This window comes from Bos indicus x Bos taurus, chromosome 10, assembly GCF_003369695.1.
Source record: "Bos indicus x Bos taurus breed Angus x Brahman F1 hybrid chromosome 10, Bos_hybrid_MaternalHap_v2.0, whole genome shotgun sequence".
Taxonomy (NCBI): Eukaryota; Metazoa; Chordata; class Mammalia; order Artiodactyla; family Bovidae; genus Bos; species Bos indicus x Bos taurus.
In genome coordinates, this window is record NC_040085.1 from 50,614,822 (window position 1) to 50,633,849 (window position 19,028).

At 37.3% G+C, this 19,028-nt stretch overlaps 1 protein-coding gene across 1 annotated transcript in view; it reads left to right on the plus strand.

Annotated features, from left to right (window-relative positions):
• WDR72 (WD repeat domain 72) overlaps positions 1-19,028 on the plus strand; it is a 225,819-nt gene that overhangs the window by 199,345 nt on the left and 7,446 nt on the right. The window contains exon 19 of the mRNA XM_027553965.1: positions 18,806-18,910. Within this exon, the coding sequence (XP_027409766.1) occupies positions 18,806-18,910 (105 nt within the window). The remainder of the gene's footprint in view (positions 1-18,805; positions 18,911-19,028) is intronic.

Genomic DNA, 19,028 nt, shown 5'->3' on the forward strand with positions numbered 1-19,028 from the left:
AGCTGTTGGTTCTCTTTCTCCCCTAAGTTTCCCCAGATTGTTTTTAGAGCTTCTTGCCTGTCATTCTGAACCTTCCCTGTGTTGGTAGTAAGAAGATGAACACACAAATGTAAGCACTATTTGCACTGCTCTCCATATGCTAATCTCTCTGTGTTGATTTTGAATTCTAAAAATGTCTTCGGTAATTACCTATGACTTACAAATCCCTTCTACCAAATGGCTCTTCCATTTTTAAGTACCCAGAACTGACTTTTTAAAAAAAATCTTATAACCAGTTATAAACTACTGAACAATATGTAACTTTTTACAATCAAGCTATACATTCCCCCCCCAAAAAGCACAGTGGGTGACATGATCGTAAAATGATTAGCATTCAGTACAGACAGTTCCCTCAGTGTGTACTTTTTTACCTCACCCCAATTCCCATTGCCTTTATAAATTAGTAAATGGAGCTTATCAAAGATTAATGTCTTGCTTTCTCTTTTTGGTGACTCTCTCTCCTCAAAATCACTTCCTTTGAAGTCAGCTGAAATTCTGCACATGGTCCAGATGCACATCAGGAATTCTAAGCCTGGTGTGTGATGGAAACAAAGCACACTGCCCGGTAGAGCTCAAGTCCTCACATAAGGCCTTCTCTGCTTATCCATGGCAAGAAGGTAGCACTGGCCATTTCTCTTCTAAGTCGTGTCCCACTCTTGCAACTGAACCACCATCATACTCCTGAGCTTTCTTCCAAATGTCCTTTGGTGAGGTATTTCTCTTATGTTAGGCTTCCCAAATAGAGAAATGGCCAAAACCACCTTCTTGCCACGGGGCAAGCAGAGAAGGCCGTACGTGAGGACTTGCGCTCTACAGTGCTGTGTGCTTAGTTTCCATCACACACCAGGCTTAGAATTCCTGATGTGCATCTGGACCATGTGCAGAATTTCAGCTGACTTCAAGGAAAGTGATTTTGAGGAGAGAGAGTTAGTCACCAAAAAGAGAAAGAAAGACAGTAATGAATGAGTTGATGAATACCTTGTGATCAACTTTATACTTGCCAGTTTTCACTGGGTAAGGTGGCCTCAGATTAAGTATAGATTCATATAGCAGACAAATCCAAACGGTCAATTACAAAAAAAGTCATACAGTTTACCATATCAGCCTCGTGAAATCGGTGACATTGTCTTTTTTTGCAGCCCAACATTCATTGCTGCCATGAAAGGACCCCATTTCTTTTGTGCATTTCTGCAAAGACAATAAATTCAATTGTCCTCCCATTTCAGATGCCATAGGCATGCTTGGAGCGCCTACCACTAGATCAATTCCTCTATCATTCCCACAGAGTGGCCAAGAGGTGGGCAAGTGCCATTAACTCAACCAATCAATTAATCTTCTGAGTCTCAGAACTATAAGCTGAGTGGGGCACAGGCAGAAGAAGTGGGTTAAATCCATTCATTCCAGGAGCAGAATTCAACAGAGACCAATGAAGTTCTTGCTGCAAAGAAATTTTGGACATTCTTTGTTCTGTCTGCTCTGGATCTGGGTTTCCAGCCTGCCCCTTTACCCTATGGTTAGTATCCTAGGAAATGATCAATGTTTAGTGCTTAGACCACTGAAACCTGAGTAGAGATTACCACTGAAATACAGAGACTGATCACCACTATGTACCCAACACCTCATACAGGACTTGGCACTCAGTTAGCACTCATTCTATATGGAATGAATAGTATGATAATAGTAATGCTTCAATTATTCTGCAATATTAGAGCATGAACTATTCCTGTAACTCCATTCTAGCAGAAATCAATTGTAGACATTTTAATGAAAATACCCACTCTGTTTCAATTTTATGTTTAAAAGCTGTATATATATATATATATATATATATATATATATATATATACAATTGTTTAGTTCCTCATATGATGAATATTATAATCCTCAAGAGGCTGAAGCTATACTGAATATTAACTCCTAAGTTCAGATCTAAGGCCATGTTCTCCCTCTAAAAAAGCATCTCTGTGACTTAATATCCATAATTGTTTTAAAAAATATTATTATATGATAGGACTAGATTTGGAGAATTAAATAATTCTATTATTTAAACTTTTTCCTTATAAGAATAAAATACATCTTGCTGTTTGTCCAAAGCTGCCTTTGTATCTTTTAAGAGTGCTTTAGAGTTTTCCCCCATATAAATTTTGAAGATTTCTTTAAAAAAAAATTATTGTAAATAAAACTTTCTTTTAAATTATATCTTCTAACGGTTTTTATTTGTATATTTTAAAACAATTTGTATATGCATCTGTAGCTCAGCTGGTAAAGAATCCACCTGCAATGTGGGAGACCTGCGTTCAATCCCTGAGTTGGGAAGATCCCCTGGAGAAGATCCCCCTACCCCCTCCAGTATTCTGGCCTGGACAGTTCCAAGGACTGTATAGTCCATGGGGTCACAAAGAGTCGGACACAACTGAGCAACTTTCATACTACTTTACTAAATTCTCTTGTGATTAAGATGGATAGGTGCATGCTCTTTTTAATGGTTTAACCTAATTTTCAAGGGAAAGAGTTGTTTTATTTTTATTATTTGATATGATATTTTATGGTGCTATCCATCCTAGAAACGAGAGAAAAGAGGAGGCTCAGTAGCAAGTAAGTCACTGTTTCAGTGTTTCAGTTTTGTACTCCATCAAGTGACCATCCTCCGGTAATGTTTTTGCCTTAGATGGAACTAAGCTAGATTAGACTTTTAATTTCAATACTGGCATTTTCTCAAAACATATATAAATGGGAACCAGTAAGAAATCTGGCAATCAAGGATTATGGATAAGTAATACTGAAAGATCTGTGAATGGTTTCCCTGAGTTACGAGTATGAGAAACCAGTTTTACTTCTTTCCTTAGAATCACAGATGACTTTGTGTGGAGTTTTATTTGGTTATAGATAACATCAAATGGATACCAAACCCATGTGTTCCCTTAAACTATAGTTTTAGATGGGCCACTAATATTATCTTCTAGAGTTCTGAAATTTTAAGTGAAGTGCAAGATTATATAGCTATTTAAAATATTTCTTTGATTAGATCTGAGAAATCTTAGGTATTACTAGATATGTATGTGTGTTAGTCGCTCAGTCGTGTCCAACTCTTTGCAACCCCATGGACTGTAGCCTGACAGGCTCCTTTGTCCATGGGATTCTCCAGGTAAGAATACTGGAGTGGGTAGCCATTCCCTTCTCCAGGGGATCTCCCTATCCAGGGATCAAATCTGGTTCTCCTGCACTGCAGGTAGATTCTTTACAATCTGAGCCACCAGGGAAGCCCATATAGATAGTAAAATAAAGTACCTTGAATTGAAGGCTAAGCATCTTATTGCCATTTATACACAGTTCTAGGCAAGGACATATATAATAATAGTAATAATACTGGATTTATTTACCTTTTGCTTTCTAGCCATTAGTCTATAATCTACACTGCAAGATTTAGCTCATTTAATTGTAACAACAATCCCATGCATTTGGTAGAATTATCACTATTAATCATTATTACTATTATTACTATTTTATAGATGAGGGAACTGAGACAGAAAGATTAAGTAACTTGACTACAGTTATCCAGTTTGTGGATGAGCCAGAATTTTATTTAAATTGTCTACTTTAATAGCATATGGATAAATTCCTATAATAATAAACTACTTGTATTTCAGTTGTGAAAGCTTTTTCTTTTTTAAAGCAAAGTCCTAAAACTAAATAGTGATCTTAAAGGTTGAAAAAAACACTGATAAGAAACTAGTCAATTACAAAAGAAAAGCAATGTATGTAATCTAATCATACTATATTTTTCAATTAAATCATCACTCTTAGAAGTAGAATCCCTGTATTGCCAAGTACAATCCTTGCCAAATATCCAGACACAATCATGGGCTTTAAGGATTACAAGTCACATAATAAAGGATAATGACCTAAAATTAAGCACAGCAATATAGAAAGCTTGGACTGCCATGCTCTGTATAAGTCAGCAATCTGTTAGTTTAATGTGAGATTAAGGAGCTGTGTAAACCACAATTATGCTGCTTTTCATTAAGAAAAAATGTGATAATGGTGTTCTATAAAATTCTTCCTTCTATTTACTTCTGTTTAATTGGATTGGGGGCTGCTTAAACATCTTTGAATTGGAGCTTATAAGAAGATGATCCCAGCTGTTTTTCAAAGCTTAAGGCAGCAGGCGGACAACATGATCATGTCAAGGCTCATGCAAAAGCCTTAATCCTACTTTTTTTTCATCAACTAGCTACTGCAGCCCAGTGTTTAACCTTCTAAGTACTAAATATGCTTTGTCACTGCTTTGGTAGATTTGTCGCTGAATTGTTGTTGTTTAATGCTGTTAGCTTGCCTGCCATTAAAAGATCTTCTCATTTCCCTCTGCCTTTGGACATTGACCATGTTATCATTAGAATTCTCAGTATGCAGTTGATGTAAATGCTGCTGATGTAAAACAAACATAAAAACCTTGAATTATATTGAATTATATATATAAACATATATTTATATATATGCTTTTAAAAAACCTTTGTTTTGATTCATTAAAAGAAAAATGGCAGAGTGTGAATTCTGAGATAACCCATACCGTTAGTCACTTTACATTCTGCATGTAAAAAAAAATACACACAAATACATATAATAGAGAATATTGACTTGTTCATTCGCACATTTATCCAGTCATTTATTGATTTGACAAATATCAAGCCCTTTCACGTCTTTCCGCAAGTTCTATAGTAGATATGGGAGAGCAAGGATCAAGATGGTAACTAACCAGTTTCACAATCATAACATCTCAGCCAGATCTTTGGATTATTGTTGGAAGTAACTAAAATAATTTAGAGACTCTTTTTTACTTTTTTTTCTCTAGCTGAATTTTGCCTAGTCCAAATATCCAGCATCTTTAACCTTAGAACTATCAGTTGTAGTTTTACCTAGATCAGCAATATCACAGTAGTTAAAGAGTAAAGGTTAAATTGTCAAATTAGCTTTCCCTACAGCTACACAGGCTACTTGGATGGTGATGCACTTTCTTTTCTCTTTTCCTTTGGAGGATGAGTTGTAAAGGAAAGAGGGAGTGGCTCTCTGATGTGTCCCAGTGGCAGTGAGCAGCCCGCAGAAAAGCAGATACAGTTAATGCTCAGCTGCTCAGACCAGTCAAGCAAACTACCAAGTCCCAGCTGTGCCTCTTGATGTTTTCTGATTGCACCTACTCCTCAATCTGTGAACTGTTTTCTGGACTCAGATTCATCAAGCGCCGCTGCTTTAAAAACGCATGCAGGCAGGCATCCTAGGATATGCCATTATAAGCTGCTGCCAGGGGATCTTCCAAGAGATAAATGGAATCTGTGTGAAGTAAATTAGTGTGAACCAGTCAATCTGAGTGTCAGCCTTGAGCCACTTCCATGGATAACTAGCTGGCTGACTGCAGTCCAGGGTCTTTTGCCATAAGTAGGTTGGGATCCCTAAGACTCTGTTCCACAGGATGTGGGGACATTGGGGGACTGCTTATTCTTGGAAGAAAGTCAGTTTGATCAGTGTTTTATATTTGTCAATGAAAAGGACTTGTAAAGTATTTTTGTTCAGCTCCCTACTCTAGCTGTATTGAATATCTCCAAGTTGGACAACTCCTTCCCTGTAGGAAATATGAGAGAAATGCCCTGGAAAGAACCGCTTCCTCCTTGCTTAAGCTGCCATTCTCACCCAACCATTATGGTTGGTCTGAGCCTCCTAAAATCTTTAGGGTTTTAAAACAAAGTAATAACCATCATTTGGCAATGTGTTTAATACAAATCTCCTCTCCCTTTTTGTTTTTTGAAGAATAAATCTGTGTGATCTTTAATTCATGAAGGAAGGGGAAATTCTATGCAAAGCCTGACGACTGTGGTTCCCTGTAGATACCCAGTGTGGAAAATCAAATTTTGGCCATTAGGGGAGGTAGGAGAAGACCCTCAATAGCAATAGAATGAGAAAGCCATTTAAAATACTTAAACATTCCATGAAAATAATTCAGAGATGAAAAAGCATGTGAACCAATAGAACAGTAAGAATTATGTAATATGATTAAATGGTAAGTGTAAATGGTTCTATTATGTAAAAATCATGTTTCCATAATTCAGTATTTCTTTAGAGATCATAGTCTGTTCTTACATTAAGATCATAAGAATTCATTTTATCTAGTTAAATTATGACAAATCATCTTTATTTCTTTTTCCTTTATTACATTAATAAAAATTTTTATCACCTCCCTCTCTGTAGAATGAAATATCAATGAGATGGTTACACACAGAATAAAAATGTGTAAAATAGAATGAGAATAATTTTAGGTCTCATATTTGGGGGAAATGGTTAAGAGTATTTCTACCCACATCTCCAGGAAAGCAGTTTGTAAAAAGAAAATAAAAAAGTCTATCTTGGAATAGGAACTCGGGCAAAATAATAATTGTTTAACTATCCAATAATAAGTATTTTCTATTTCTGATCACCTTTTCTGAACTTATGCGCTTGAAAGGCAGTTTTTGCGTATTTTATGTGAAGGTACCACTATTATGGTGTCCGTGGAGACACATTTTATATATAAGAAACATTTCAGTATATAGAGTGTGTCTGTGGATGTTAGATGGCATGAATCATAGTAAAGATCAAACCAAATGCTTTAAAAATTGAGTGACCCTTTCCTTGAACTAATGAAACAAAAATGGGATGTCCTGTGAGAACAAAATTTGTTTTATGCCTGTACATTGAGTTCAGAGGAAGGAAGTCCCTAGGGGAAATTTAACTTTATGATTTATGAGGGTAAGGAAAAGAAAGTGGAAATCAGTGCATTTTCTGTTGTCGGGCAGGCATAGTATTTTGCAATGTATGATTCTTATTTTATGAAGTTCCTTGAAGGGAATGAAAGTGAGTGTTGTATAAATGATGCTATGGCCTAGAGATCTTGCTTAACATGGCCCACCATTGTCTACATAACCTCATCACTGCTGAGAAAGCAGACTTCTTAGCCATTGCTGTCCATAAGTAAGCTGTCCGATGATCATCATGTTTGTGAAGCAAGCGTGTGCCTGTGTGCTAAGTTGCTTCAGTCATGTCCGATTCTTTGCGACTCAATGGATTGTAACCCCCCAGGCTCCTCTGTCCATGTGATTCTCCAAGCAAGAATGCCTGGAGTGTGTTGCCATTCCCTTTTCCAGGGGATCTTCCCAACCTAGGGATCGAACTTACATCTCGTTATGCCTCCTGCACTGGCAGGTGGGTTCTTTACCACTAGAGCCACCTGGGAAGCATACTAATTATAAATTTCCAACAGCCAGAGATAAGCTAAGAATTACAGACGTGGACACACTAGGTCAGCCCTATGGTTCTTCTAGCCCAGTCTTCTGATTGCAGCACCAGAGGTTCTGTTCTGGAGAAGCAAAGTTGCCTTGATGGCATCAGCCTCAAAATAGCAGGATGTGTCTGAAATAGCTGGCTTCCCTATTAATGTAGACCAGTGAGGTAGTCAGACGAGAGAACCAAAGAATGGGATAAGAAGAATAACACAGGCCAATAAAATGCTAGGAAACACAGAAGAGGGGAGAAAAACTGATGTTAATTTTAGGTTGTTGAAGACTAAATGAGAGACAGAATTTGAGCTGAGTTTTTAATAAGGGGGAGTTTTGGGCAAGCAGAGAACTAGAGCTTGGTGTGAGAGAGGATATCTCAAGGTGGGAACCTAAACAAAGCACCAATGTAGAAAATAAATGGCACATCCAGGAGACAGTGAGCCCTGTCCAGCTGTAGGGTATAATATCAAAGTCTAAGGTGGGGGCAGAATCTAGTGAGAAGCCTCTAAACATGAGTTGAGACTGTGTCCTAAAAGTCCTTGCCAATCCATGGCTCCAGAATTTCCCATTGCTGACTGAATAGAGGCGATTACAGAGTTTTTACATAGAAGCTACATGACCAGACCATGGCCTTAGGGACTTGACTTGTTTCAGTTTAAAGAATTACTGCAGGGAGAGACACTTCTTATCAGGCTATAAAAATACAGGTGTGATGGAGAGTAGGGTGGGAGTATAAGCTTCTTGAAGAGTTGGAGGAACTGGAGGTGAGTAACAGTGGTGGTAGATATAGAGAGTTTCTTGGCAATTTTACAAATATTGGTCACTTTCTTCTTCAGATTTACTTCCTTTCTGGAGTCCTTGTTGTTGTTGTTCAGTTGCTAAGTCATGTCTGATTTTTTTTGACCCCCATGGACTGCAGCATGCCAGGCTTCCCTATCCTTCACTATCTCCTGGAGTTTGCTCAGACTCATGTTCCTTGAGTTGGTGATGCCATCGAACCATCTCATTCTCTGTCACTCCCTTCTCCTCCTGGAGTCTCAGTCTTCCTAATTTCTTCTTGAGATATTTTGATAGTACATAAATTCTCCTGCCCTCAACTTGCTCCCGGACCTTTGGTTGGCCTCTTAAATTCCACTATGTCCTAGACTGGCTGTAGTCACTGGAGATACACGAAGGGTTCCAGGTGCAGAAGCCCCCTGGGTTTGTTAGTTGGTTTTCTTGTGGTTAGTTTATCATGTTGATCATTCCCTTCCTAAAATGTCAGGCTTATATTAGCTATTTGTTCACATTTGTAGTTTGACCTAATGTCCTTAGGGGTTTCCCTGGTGGCTCAGTGGCAAAGAGTCCACCTGGCAATGCAGAAGACACAGGTTTGATCCCTGGGTCGGGAAGATCCCCTGGAGGAGGAAATGGCAACGCACTCCAGTATTCTTGCCTGGGAAATCCCATGGACAGAGGAGCCTGGCTGGATACAGTCCATAGGGTCCCAAAGAGTTGGACATGAGCAACTGAAGCGACCAAATAACAGCAACAATGTCCTTAGTCATAACATATGATAGCTCAGTCATGTTCTTGTTACATATATTTTGGGTCATGTTTTTATTTTGAATGTTTTCCAGAATTTTGTACTGAAATGTGTATGTACATGTATTACCAATGATTCAACCTTACCATTGTTATCTATAATTAATCTAATCAACCTAACATTTTACAATTCAGGAACCTTTAGCTTCGCCTGTAGTTCTGAAGGTTTTACCACATATTCTTCAAAATAATTTGTAACAACTTATTAAGAGAAATGTTTTACACTAATCAGGACATTCGTTTATACTTTCTTATCTAGAAATATCTGCTTGTCTCTAAGCTTTTGTTTCCTGTTTCTTAGTTCTGTAATTTTAGCATCTCTTTTATATCGAACCTAGTTTTCCAAAAGTCTCATTAGATTATATTTGCTGATTTCCTTTTACCCACTGCATGTTTGCTATTTAAAACTTTGCTTCTTTAGGTGTGTTTCCTTTATCCTTTATTTATAAATGGAAATAGCTTGTCTGGTATCAAAATGAGACTCTCTACTACTTGCTGCTGCTGCTGCTAAGTCGCTTCAGTCATGCCCGACTCTTAGCGACCCCATGGAGGGGTCGACCCTACCAGGCTCCTCCATCCATGGGATTTTCCAGGCAAGAGTACTGGAGTGGGTTGCCATTGCCTTCTCCAAACTCTACTACTTACCAAAGTTATATTTGTATTCTATTGTATTATAACCATCTTTTGGAGATACTAGTACAAATACTGAGTGTTATGCAGTGACACAGCCTGAGGATTTGAAAAGGCAACTTTCCATTATTTATCCCCCAGCAAAATTAATATTTTTAAATGCATGGCTCCACTTTATATGCCTGACATAAGAGGCAGTCAGTGCCAATGGACCGCTTATATTTTCTATGTCTGGTGTGAGTAGATGTGGGAGAAGAGTAATGGTTGCTACTGACTATATTATAATACAGTGGTAAAGCACATTATTATCATCCATACATGACTTCAATTCAATTTCAATAAGTTCTCTAGTACATACACTAACATGCCATTTTGATGTCATTCAAATAAAAATAAATCACATTCAGAGTACCAAGCCTAATGATACAAAATATGGTAACTCAGACCTTTTCTTCCTTGCATCCTTCTTAATGTTGACAAAGAATCAGAAAATGAAGGCATAGTCTAGATAATTTGATTTCCTTATTTTCCATTTCCTACCTAGGAGATGAAAGAGCTCTGACACTTGACTAACCATCTGAGACAAGCATTTTCCCTTGAGACAGAGACAGCTATCAGCTGGGAATTTGAGACTGCCTGCCAATCGTTTTCTCCATGCTGATGGTGTCTTTTTAGGTTCAGCCTATGGAAAGGTTGCTGCTCTTACAAATTCCAGTGGTAGTGCCATTTGACAGTTTCTTCTCCCACTGATTCTAGAGAAAAATATTTTGGTATTTTTCCTTATGGATAACTGTAGACTTTGTTCTGGTTTAAATTGCCCTATGCTGTGAATCCTTAAGTTCATATATAAATCATGTTTATCTCTAGTCTCAAATGCTAGCATGAGGCTCTTTTGATTGAAGGGTCTCTTTTGTTTTCCTGACCTTCTTCTAAATTTTCAAATGCAAGCTGGGAAGTGTACTACAAATTCCTCTTAGAATTCTCCCTTTACTGACTGTTCTTCAATTTATCAATATATGGGAGGGAATCCATTTGTTTTCTTCTTTGAAATTTATTCCTGCTTTCAATTTCTTGAATTTCTGAACAGTAAAAATGCACAGGGTTTTGTCCTTATAAGAAAAGTCAAATGACTTTTACAAAATCTAAACTGCATGAATAGTGTAAGAGTTAATTTCTAGACTTTCTTAGAGCTATTCCATCACCTGTACATCCTTTCAGTGATGAAGGGGTCCTTTCAAATAAAATGTTGCTGAGTCCCTTTGTCTTAAATAATTATCTCTATGGTTTACTGTATAAAGCTGAAATTGAGCTTGCTGATTTGACCAGTTTATTTCCTGCATTAAGAAATTACCTTTACCAAATTTTAGATAAATACAAAAATAATAATATGTAATATTTCCCTAGATTATTTCCACTCTGAATTTACTCAGTATTGACCAGGGACCAAAGCTGTAGAAATTATTTTTGATTTGATGATAAAAAAGAAAAAAGTGCTTACTCATCCACTCACCACTTTTCTCCCTGGAACACTCCTTGCCAAGGAAAAGGTACTCTAAAGGACACATAAAGAACTCCAGACAAACTTCTCATAGGCAACTCTAGGAACTGCCTTAGAGGGTGAGGAAATGCAACAGAAATAGGAGAGAAGTTTGCATTGTTCCTGGTTCTTTCCTTTTCTATTTCCCAAACTACACATTTCCTTCTTCATACTTTCCCCATCCTGCATCCAAATGTCTCTACAGTCTGTTTCAGCTGAGAGTTTAAATAATTTGATTAGAGTTGGTTTTCATGCTAGGCTTGACTAAGACAAATCACTTCATGGGCTTCAGTTTTACATAAAAAAAGAATTTAAAAAAATTGGGTTCTCTTGATTCTCCCCTTAGAGATTTGACAGGAGGAGAAGACTATTCCACAGGAGCACCACATCTCTATAACCATATCCATTCAAACAACTATTGAGAACCTCTTCATGTTTGGAGTCCTGAAGCCAAGTCTTCAGAGGAGGCTCATGCCATTTCAGCCTAACCCAGTCCAGACCTAACTTCCAGACCAGGGTTTTTTCCACTGCAGTTTTGCTTCTTGCAATTATTTCATGGATCCAATTAATTTAGTTTAGGATGATTCATCTTGTACTGAAGTTCATATTTGCCAGATTGTTTGAGAGATATAACTTATTTTTTTAAAGTTTGGTTTTAAAGATTTGTTTTACACCATTGGCAAACATCTGATAGATGCTTCTATGCCAAGGTGTCACTGTGTTTGTTCTCAGGAATAGCCATACTGCAGCCTCAGTTCTTGAAGAAGGAAATGGCAACCCACTTCAGTATTCTTGCCTGGAGAATCCCATGGATGGAGGAACCTGGCAGGGTACAGTCCATGGGGTTGCAAGAGTTGGACACGACTTAGCGACTAAACCACTACCACCATCAGGCTCAGTTCTGGCTTCGTCATCTTTCAATAGGGCCCCCTCACCCTGGCATTACAGTCATCCAAGCATCTCTCTGAAGTTGCCCTGATTTCCTCTGTTCCTCAGTCAGATGAAATCACTTATAGGAAAATAGCAATTTTAACTCAGAAAGGGCCTCAAAAGCCTTCATTATTTCTAAGATTACTCTAGTAGTCACTTATACTCTTTGTATCCTGTTCAGTGATATACTCAGTGGTCAGTTGGTCTTGGATTCTTAACTGGCAAAATATTCAGGTCTCAGGACAGGAAGATGTCAAGGAAGTTGTCCAGTCCAATTCTCTCACTTTATTAGTGAAAGCACCAGAGTCCAGGTAAGTGAAAGGACAAGATCAAGGTCATACTATTAGGAACAGAAGTGGAATGAAAAATATATTTTCTGGGTCCTATTAATTAAGCTTTTTGCCAGTACAACATGCCCCCCACCCCCACCCTGGGGAACTAAGAAGTTCATCTCTGTAAGGAAGTCGTTGGTATTCATCTTTGCTTCAATTAAAACATATATTTTGGTTCAGTTAAGTGGCTCAGTCACGTCCAGATCTTTGTGACCCCATGGACTGCAGTGCACCAGGCTTCCCTGTCCATCACCAATTTCTTATATTTGGGTAATAAAGAAATGAGGAATTTTATTTTACCCAATGCCTGACCTTAAGAGTTTTCCCTTCAACTACAGGTGAAATTAGTTATTGCTTTTTTAATTCTTAGAAATTCCTGTTAGCAGTTTTACTCAGTAATTTCATAAATGGTTCAAGTATCTGTCTTGTATCTTGCATTAGGCTAGATGTACTTTCTTATTTATCAGCCTTACCAAAGCAGCCTATTGCTCAAACTTACTGGATAACAGGAAAACTTTTATATCTTAGAGCAATAAACATTATTTTAAAAGATGAAGTAACCAACTAATACTACTTTCTCATCCCCATTTATCTTCCGTCAAATTAGACACCTAGTTATACACCTCACTGTAGAGACTGGCTATAGACAACAGTTTTTTCCCTTGGATAGTAAATAATTTGATCTTCTGTGTTTATGTATTATATGTATCCCAAAATATCTCATGCTTAAAGCAATTCACACTAGAAATTATCACCAAGAAAATAATATTCTGTGTCAGATTATACTTGCAGAAAGATAATAAAACACATAAATCTAATCTTAACTCATTTTGCTGAACTTGTCCATAAAACAGTTATTTCTTAGTTATAAAGCAGCACTAGATATTTTATTTATTTCTAGGCATTAGTATATGTTTGTTTGTTTTTTTCCCAGTCTCCAGTCTACATTGAACACAAAGTAAGCCTAAGGTCTGATGCAGGATGTAGCTGTTGCTATTTAAATATAATCAGGAGGTCCTATCACTTGTTTATCTCAGTAGATACTCTTTAAGTAGGGGTAATATGTACATAGCTCTTTAGCTACATATGTTTTTCTGATAAGACATCTGTCCAGAGAGAATCACTCTGTGAACTGAATCTGTGGTCTGTTCAAATGATATCTTCTTTGTTTCCAACCTTAGTGTTATCACTTACAGTCTTTTCACTGATTATCCCTCCTTCTAATTTAAAACCTATTGCAGTTTTCTTGTGATCAGTCAGGGTTGCACTAGTGAGTGTTTAATTCTACTTGAACTTATTGTAGTTTTTCTTTCTTAACCTACAGAAAGATTTTTAAAATTTATTCACAGTGATTTCTTATTATTGAGAAGACATCTAAATTATCAGCAAAGGAAGTGATCAATTCTTGGCCACCACATTGAGCTGGTAGATTGTAACTCAGGTCTTTGACTTCTTTTCCACTACTCATTCCTAATTGAGCAGAGTTTTAGTCTTTCATGACCTCTGCAACCTGCGCATTATTTTTATGCCTTTGAATAAGATGCAAATAAGATTTTTGTCTGAGTTTTATCTGCTACTATAATGGTTTATTCTACTCCATTGACCAGCATTTCAAACTGTTATATTTTTGTTAATGATTTTCATATCACTATCTCCAGTACTTCCCCAAACTCCATACATATACCAGATGGGATTTATTTTTCAATCACTTATAAGTCATCATATTGAAAACATTATTTGCATTACAAATTTTATTCACACTGTGATTGATATGGATTTTTAACAAAGGCTCTGTATATACTACAGTCCTGGCCCAGCATGCAAGAATCAACTACTGTTTGTGGAGATGATGGAGATTCTTCCCAGTGGTCATTCTCTCACTATGAATGGGGAGGATGTTTCTTGAAGTTGTTTGTTGCCTTGACCTAGCCATCTTCAAATTTTAATGAATATTTGCATTTCTGCAAATGATGAGAAAAGGCAGGAAGGAATTTTTACACATTAACTGAAACCAAAATAGAGAACAGAGAGAGGTAAAGGAGCATACCATAGTGGCTAAGACAGTGAAGAATTTGCCTGCAATGCAAGAGAACTGGGTTCGATCTCTGGGTTCGATCCCTGGGTTGGGAAGATACCCTGGAGAAGAAAATGGCGACCCACTCCAGTGTTCTTGCCTGGAGAATCCATGGACAGTGGAGTTACAGTCTATGGAGTCAAAAAGAGTTGTATATGACTGAATGACTAACACTTTGATTTTTCAAAAGAGCATAACCACTGCTGACCCTGTCGCCATATTTGTTTCGGTAAATTCTTCTATAGAGTCCTTGTCATAAAACTTTCCGTGCTTTTCCATTATATGTTCTTAAGTGTAATTTAAAACCTACTTATTTTGTATTGTCTACAGTTGAACCATTTATTTCTTTAGGAATTTCTTTAACACTAATAATTAAGCACACCATAGTCAAAGGCATCTTTACCAAGTACATGGACTTTCTCCTCTATCTAGCTTCCAAAGGTACTACAAAGATATTTAGAACACCAGCCTTGTAGTTGTCAATATTTTGAGATGTGTGATGAGTAAATGGAACACCTTACATCTTTCAGTGGTAGAACTGTCAAAGAATGTTTATCTTTCTTGCCTCTCACCCCCCAAATGTAGACTATTTCAGAATGCATTACAGAGGAAATAAACAGTTGATTTTAAGTTAAGGATGAGCCTAGCAACCATTTGCACTATATTGATGTCAAAAGTACCTCTCTGCCAAGCTCTAAAATGCATCTTCAAAAACTACTGAAAATATCCAAGAACTTTAGTGATGAGCTACAAATGGACTTTAGTATTGATAAACAAAAGTCAATATGTATAGTGAAAGGACAACTTACTGTGATAAATGGGCCCACCATCGTAAAGATCAAATTATCGACTATCTACGGCAAGGAGAAACCTGTCTATAGCTAACTTCTACAGGTGAGAGGAATTCGCCACAACAGCAATTCAGGGAAAGCTCAAAGCAACGTGTAAGGGGAATTCATTAAAAATACATACAAAAGTAGGCAGCAATACTCTGTTAAATATATCTGTGACACCAGGCTACTGTATTTCTTTGGCCAGGCTTGAGTTCACATCTTTTCCTTTTGCAGAGAACAAGCTCCTTTTGGGCTACTCATATTACTTCTCAATGAGATTTAATTCAAATTTCACTTCCTAACACAGCCTATTGCAGGAGAATCACCTCTGCATTCCTTAAAAACCATGTTACTCTTGGAATATTCTCTCTAATGCTCCTATTAGTTAGTTTCTATTGTAACTCAACTATATCACAAGTTGTATGTGGGCACCTTAGAAATGCCTCACTTTTTCATCCCCTCACATGATCTAGCACAGAGCTCTACCCTGTGCCTGATAATCACCAGATCAATATTTTTTTTATTTCATCATTTTTTAAATTATTCACTAGAGAAGCCTAGGCCACACATCATGTCAGAGTTAAATGACGAAACGTCACACATCACAAGAAACACCCAAAAGAATAATTGCAAACACTGGCCTATCAAAAAAAAAGGTGGAATGGCAGTAATTAACCTCTTCAATGTCTATTGTTCCTAATTGATAGAATGTAAGAATTTCTTCCACAGTGAATTTAACCGGATACTCTATAAGCTACCCAATAAAAACTAAAGGGCAAATCTTGTACCATCTCTCCAATTTGGAAGCAAAAATGCAATTAAGCCAAACATCTAATGAACAACCCTTTCTACTCTATTACTCTATTCTACTACTCTACTCTACTCCCCCCGCCACAAACAACACCCTCCAAAATCTTTCTGGAGACAAAAATACCTGCAAAGGTACCTTATAGTGTGAGTTAAATAAAGTTCATGCAGCTAAAACTATTGATACATCTAACTTTCCTGTTTTATTGAAAGATCTGGAATGTCAGTTCATCCTGGGACTACTTTATTGCCACTAAATCTGGTGGTAGGCATGGACTTTGTTGTTCTAATACCATGCTCTCTTCAGCTCTTTGAGGCCCCTGTATCTAGAAGAGCGTTTTGGAGGAATGATTAGATAAATGAATAGATGCAAGTTTTAGATGAAAGAATAATGTGTGGGATGACAAGTATGATATGTTTACCCAAGTAAACACAGATGCTGCTTCATTTTCTGTCAGTTCTATGGTTAATTCCCCATTATAAATACCAACAGAAGTATCTCAGAAAATTAACAAGATATATAAATATAAAAAAAATCAAGAAAGTAAACCAGAAAATTTTGACCAATGTAATAGTATTCTGCAACTTTGATGCATTTAATTATTCCACTTAAACATTTCAAAAAAATCTATGGATTCAGAAGTAAACTGAAGTATGATCCAAACTGAGGAAAACTAAAAGCAGTGACAGCAAAATAACTACACGGGCCATACACGCTACTTAGCTCTCCTTCCAAGTCATGGACTAACCCAACACCACCATACACACTACTTAGCTCTCCTTCCAAGTCATGGACTAACCCAGCACCACCATACACACTACTTAGCTCTCCTTCCAAGTCATGGACTAACCCAACACCACCATACACACTACTTAGCTCTCCTTCCAAGTCATGGACTAACCCAACACCACCATACACACTACTTAGCTCTCCTTCCAAGTCATGGACTAACCCAACACCACCATACACACTACTTAGCTCTCCTTCCAAGTCATGGACTAACCCAACACCACCATACACACTACTTAGCTCTCCTTCCAAGTCATGGACTAGCCCAACACCACCACTTTGTACATATACATCTTTCATCTCAAGTGGGCCTAAACAAGAAGCTGAACAGGTCAAGCTGAAGATACAGCATATATACTCTTAAATCAGAAGGACATCCAGTATGGTACCTCTGCTTCATTCATTTGTTTATCTATTTACTCATCACACAAATCCTTAAGAATACTTTCCATAGCCTAGGGCATACACAGGTGAACAAAACAGACGTGGTACCTACTTCCATGTTTGTTTTCAGAGAACTCAAAATGAAAAGTTGTGCATATTTATTCAAAATCAGATATAGTTTTTCTCATATTTTATTCCCAAATAAAAAGTGAATTCTAATTCTGTGCTTGCCCTTCCACACAACAAAGCGGCATTATTGGTATTCTGAGAGGGTGGGTGAAACTGGAGAGGATATTTAGAACAGAAACATGTCACTGGTCTCCTTTAAATGTGTGTTTATGGGTTTCAGGTTATGGGCACCACTGCTATGCACAGTCCATGAAAACAAGACAGGAGTCTGGGAAGTGTGAGCTCTCCTAAGGCTACTTTGGCCCTCAGGCAGCCCTCTGCATCACTTATTGAATGTGTGAAGTAACACAAGCTCTAGCCTCTGCGTTTGCTCCCTAATCTCCTAAGGGAGGCTTACAAACAGCAGCCAGCCCACTGCCCTGGGCCAACAGATTATTTCTTGTTAAATACCTATGCTAAAGATATATATAAACATATTATGACATAAATATATATTTCCTCTATTGCATTTATGGCTTATAAATAATATGTTGTGTGTGTTATCAGGACCTGAGGAGACAGTGGTAATTTTCACCAAAGAAATCTGTGACAGACAAAAGTCCTACTGCTTGGCTTTAGATGAGTATGACATAATTTATATTATTTAAGGCTTGCTTTGTTTTGTTATTCAGAGTGTCTTCATGAAGACCACATCTGCTTTTCCTGATTAAGTGATTCCTTGAAGAAATATAATAGGGAAATGTGTTACTTGTAGAAAAATGTGGAAACTTAAGCCTGTGCTTCTCTAACAGAGCTAGTAGTTGTAATGTGTTTATAGGAAATTTTATATTCCTATTTTTGCTTTTGTTTCTGTGCATAATTCCTACTCAGAAAATATCTCATTGTAGTTGTGTGAAGACCTGCCATTCAAAAGACCACCTCTCCTTATTATCATTTGCAATGTATTTATCCTATCTTTTAAAATTTATTTTTATAGGGATTTTTTTATTTGTGTTTGGAACCATCATTTTTAATTTGATGAAAGAAAACCAAAATGCATGAAAAGTGTTCATCCACTGTGATTTGTGTGACAAAAAGAACCACTGCACCAGGACAGAGCTGGTCCTGTTGCTGTTAATTGACTATACTCTTTTAGATTTATGCATTAAAAATATGCTTTCTGTTTCGAAGAGATCACTTTGTTACTTTGTAGCTTTTAAGCTGATGCTACGAACTTATTTTTCTTCTAAGATAAAGTCTCATCTATAGATTTTCAACTAATTACACGTCTGCCAATACGTACTTAGAGGATACATTTTATTTCAATTTATTATTTGTGTTTATGTAGTGTGTCCCTGGAAATATCTGTGGAAATGAAAGGAAATGTTTAATGGTGTTTATTACTACTTTCTCATTGCCCTTTTTCTCTTTCTTTGCTCTCTCTCTTTTTTAATAGCTCCAGTCAGTTCGGTCAAGCATGACAGCAACTCAAACTCGGCAAACTTCCAAGACACCGAGGACATGCCTGACAGATGTGTCTTGGAAGAGTCTGAGAGTCCAGGTGAAAGCCATTTAAAAATAGTCAAGTATAAATGATAAATTTGACACAGCTTTGGGGTCCTTGGAAGGGGGTGGGGGGAGAGGACATTGTAATGCTGTTTTCTTTTAGCAGCTGCACT